At 51.8% G+C, this 2,530-nt stretch overlaps 1 protein-coding gene across 1 annotated transcript; it reads right to left on the bottom strand.

Moving 5' to 3' along the window:
* Positions 1-303: 303 nt before the first annotated feature.
* Positions 304-2,245, bottom strand: LIPT2 (lipoyl(octanoyl) transferase 2). The gene is made up of 2 exons (NM_001205944.3): positions 1,798-2,245; positions 304-1,271 (listed from the first exon to the last, which is right to left on the bottom strand). Exons 1-2 carry the CDS (start codon positions 2,243-2,245, stop codon positions 1,042-1,044), a joined length of 678 nt encoding a protein of 225 aa, NP_001192873.1. The 3' UTR covers positions 304-1,041.
* Positions 2,246-2,530: the final 285 nt, after the last annotated feature.

The following is a 2,530-nucleotide window of genomic DNA, read 5'->3' on the forward strand; positions in this document are numbered from 1 at the left end:
CCAGTACCAACCAAGCATGGGAGTCAGTTATCCTGGAAGCTGATTCCATAGCCTTAGTCAAGCCTTCAGATGAGAGCTGCCCCGGCTAACATCTTTTTTTTTTTTTTTTAATTAATTTTTTGGCTGCACAGTGCAGCATGTGGGATCTTAGGTCCCCAGCCAGGGGTCGAACCTCTGGCCCCCGCATTGGCAGCACAGAGTCTTAACCACTGGAGAACCAGAGAAGTCCCCCGACAGCTGACATCTTGATTGCGTCTCAGAAGAGACCTTAACCCAGAACCACTCAGCTAAGCTTCTCCCAAATTTCCAAACCACAGTATATGAGATAATAAATGTTTATTCTTTTAAGTCATTAAGCTTTGGGATGGCTTGTTATAATTAACATACAACCTTTATAGAGATCTCATATTAAAAAAAAAAAACAACCTTCTATTTTTGGCATTTGTACAGGGTCAGAAATTATTATTCTCTTTCCCCTAGCCTTTGGCCTAACTCAGGTTACTTAACTAAAAAAGCCATCAGGCTTGAGGAATCCAACCCAGGAAGACAGAATCCCATATTACTCTTTAAAGAAGCCTTTCCTTTTCCCTGTTATTGCAGAAAGCTCCCAGGTCTAAGAATGAAAAAAAAAATCCACATCACATCACCTTCACCTGGATGATGCTGAAAAATGATTCTTACAACAATCAAAGGAACTGGAGCCCAGACTTCCCAATTTAATACAGTACCGAGGAAATATTTGAGAAATGACACCCTATGATACCTGAATTTTTCTTAGCTGAGAAATGGGTGTCGACAGAAGTACTAATGCCTTATATTTATGCTTTTCACAATGTTTTCATATCTATATCTGAGGTAGGTTGGGAAGATATAAATAAACCGTATACACATGGAACCAAGGGCCCAGAGCTCATGATCTGCCCACAGTCTCATGATGTGTGAATGATAGGGCCAGTTCTAGAATCTGGGTTTCAGTGACTCCAAGTCTGGTGCGGTGCTTTCCAAGGCAAGACCTCCAGGGTGAGATAATATAAACGCCCTTCAGCTGGGGCTGTCCTCTGAGGTCAACGTGCACTTGTAGGTCTCTTTAAAGGCCTCAAGGAAACGTGGTATTACTTCATCCACAGTGACATGTCTCTGGAGCTCCTCACTCAGGGAAGTGACGCCTGTCCCAACCAGCCCACAGGGCACAATGTGCTCAAACCACGTGAGGTCCGTAGAACAGTTCAGCGCCAGGCCGTGGGACGTAACGTGCCTTCCACAGCGGACACCTGCAAGGCAAACCAACGGCTCTTAGAATCGACACCCTCCCTCCCCAGGCTTCATGATGGCCCTCAGTGAGATGAAGAAACTGGACTAGACCACTGATTTTCCAACTCTGTTTCTAGAGCACCCAAGAGGTTGTACACAGATCAGGGGAGCGGGACAAAATGAGAGGAGACGCCTGTGGCTCCACAGTGGCTGCACTTACTATGAACATTACAGAAATGTCCTTACAAAGATTCCACTGTTTAAAAAAAAAGTATAAAAAAATTTTTCACCCTTATAGTCCAGATATTGTGAAGTAACCTGGCAACTCACTTCTCATTGTCTCTCCATTTCTAAAAATGAGTGTGTTGAACTACGTGACCTCCGAAGTGACCTGGTTCTGAAGCTATCAGTGAGGAGAGCCTTAGAAACTTAGAAACTCTTAAAGGCAGTGGGCAGATGATTCAAAGCCCGCGCCAGTGACACCCGCCCGCTCTGCCCTCACCACCATTGGTCCGGCCCCTCCAGGCCCCGCCCCGAAGCGCTCACCGATCGCGCAGATCTTGCGCTCGCCCAGCCAAACTCCGGTGTAAGGTGGGGGCCGCGCGCGGGCGCCGGGTAGGCCCAGGAGCTCGCACAGTCGCACCGCGCACGCCTCCAGCGCGGCCACGTGGGCGCGCAGGCGCAGGCCGAGGGGTCGTAAGTCGAGTACCGGGTGGCACAGCAGCTGGCCCGGGCCGTGGAAGGTGGCTAGGCCGCCCCGGCCAAGGGGGAGCACCTCGGCACCCAAGGCCCGCAGTCGGGCCGTATCCTCGGACGTCAGGCCGCCGCGCAACCCGGTGGTATACACGGGCCCCGCGGGCTCGCAAAGCAGAAGCGCACCCGCCTCGGGCCCTGGCTCGGCCTGCAGCCGCAGCAGCCATCGCTGCTGCAACGCCAGCAGCTCGGCGTAGGGAACCTGACTCAGCCACACCAGGCGTACCGCCGGTTGCAGCATTTCGCCCGCCGCAGCCTCTGCGGGGCTCCGCCTCCTTTCTGGGCCTAGGGGGTGGGCCGGGAGGGGCGGGGACTCGGAGCCTCCGCCCCTAGATGCTTGTTACTGGCTGTTGAGAGAGTGTTTTGATACCTAATTGTAAGGTCAATTCAATTCAGTCGCTCAGTCGTGTCCGACCCTTTGCGACCCCATGGGCAGCAGCAAGCCAGGCTTCTCTGTCCATCACCAACTCCAGAAAACGGCTCAAACTCATGTCCATCGAGTCCGTGATGCCATCCAACCATCTCA

The sequence above is a fragment of the Bos taurus genome, chromosome 15, assembly GCF_002263795.3.
Source record: "Bos taurus isolate L1 Dominette 01449 registration number 42190680 breed Hereford chromosome 15, ARS-UCD2.0, whole genome shotgun sequence".
In the NCBI taxonomy this organism is placed as follows: Eukaryota; Metazoa; Chordata; class Mammalia; order Artiodactyla; family Bovidae; genus Bos; species Bos taurus.

Bases quoted from the DNA above. Each gene is read 5' to 3' on its own strand.
- LIPT2 (NM_001205944.3), bottom strand. From the start codon at position 2,245: ATGCTGCAACCGGCGGTACGCCTGGTGTGGCTGAGTCAGGTTCCCTAC. The intron at 1,272-1,797 runs GTGAGCGCTTCG...TTTGCCTTGCAG, and splicing joins GCGCAAGATCTGCGCGATCG to GTGTCCGCTGTGGAAGGCAC.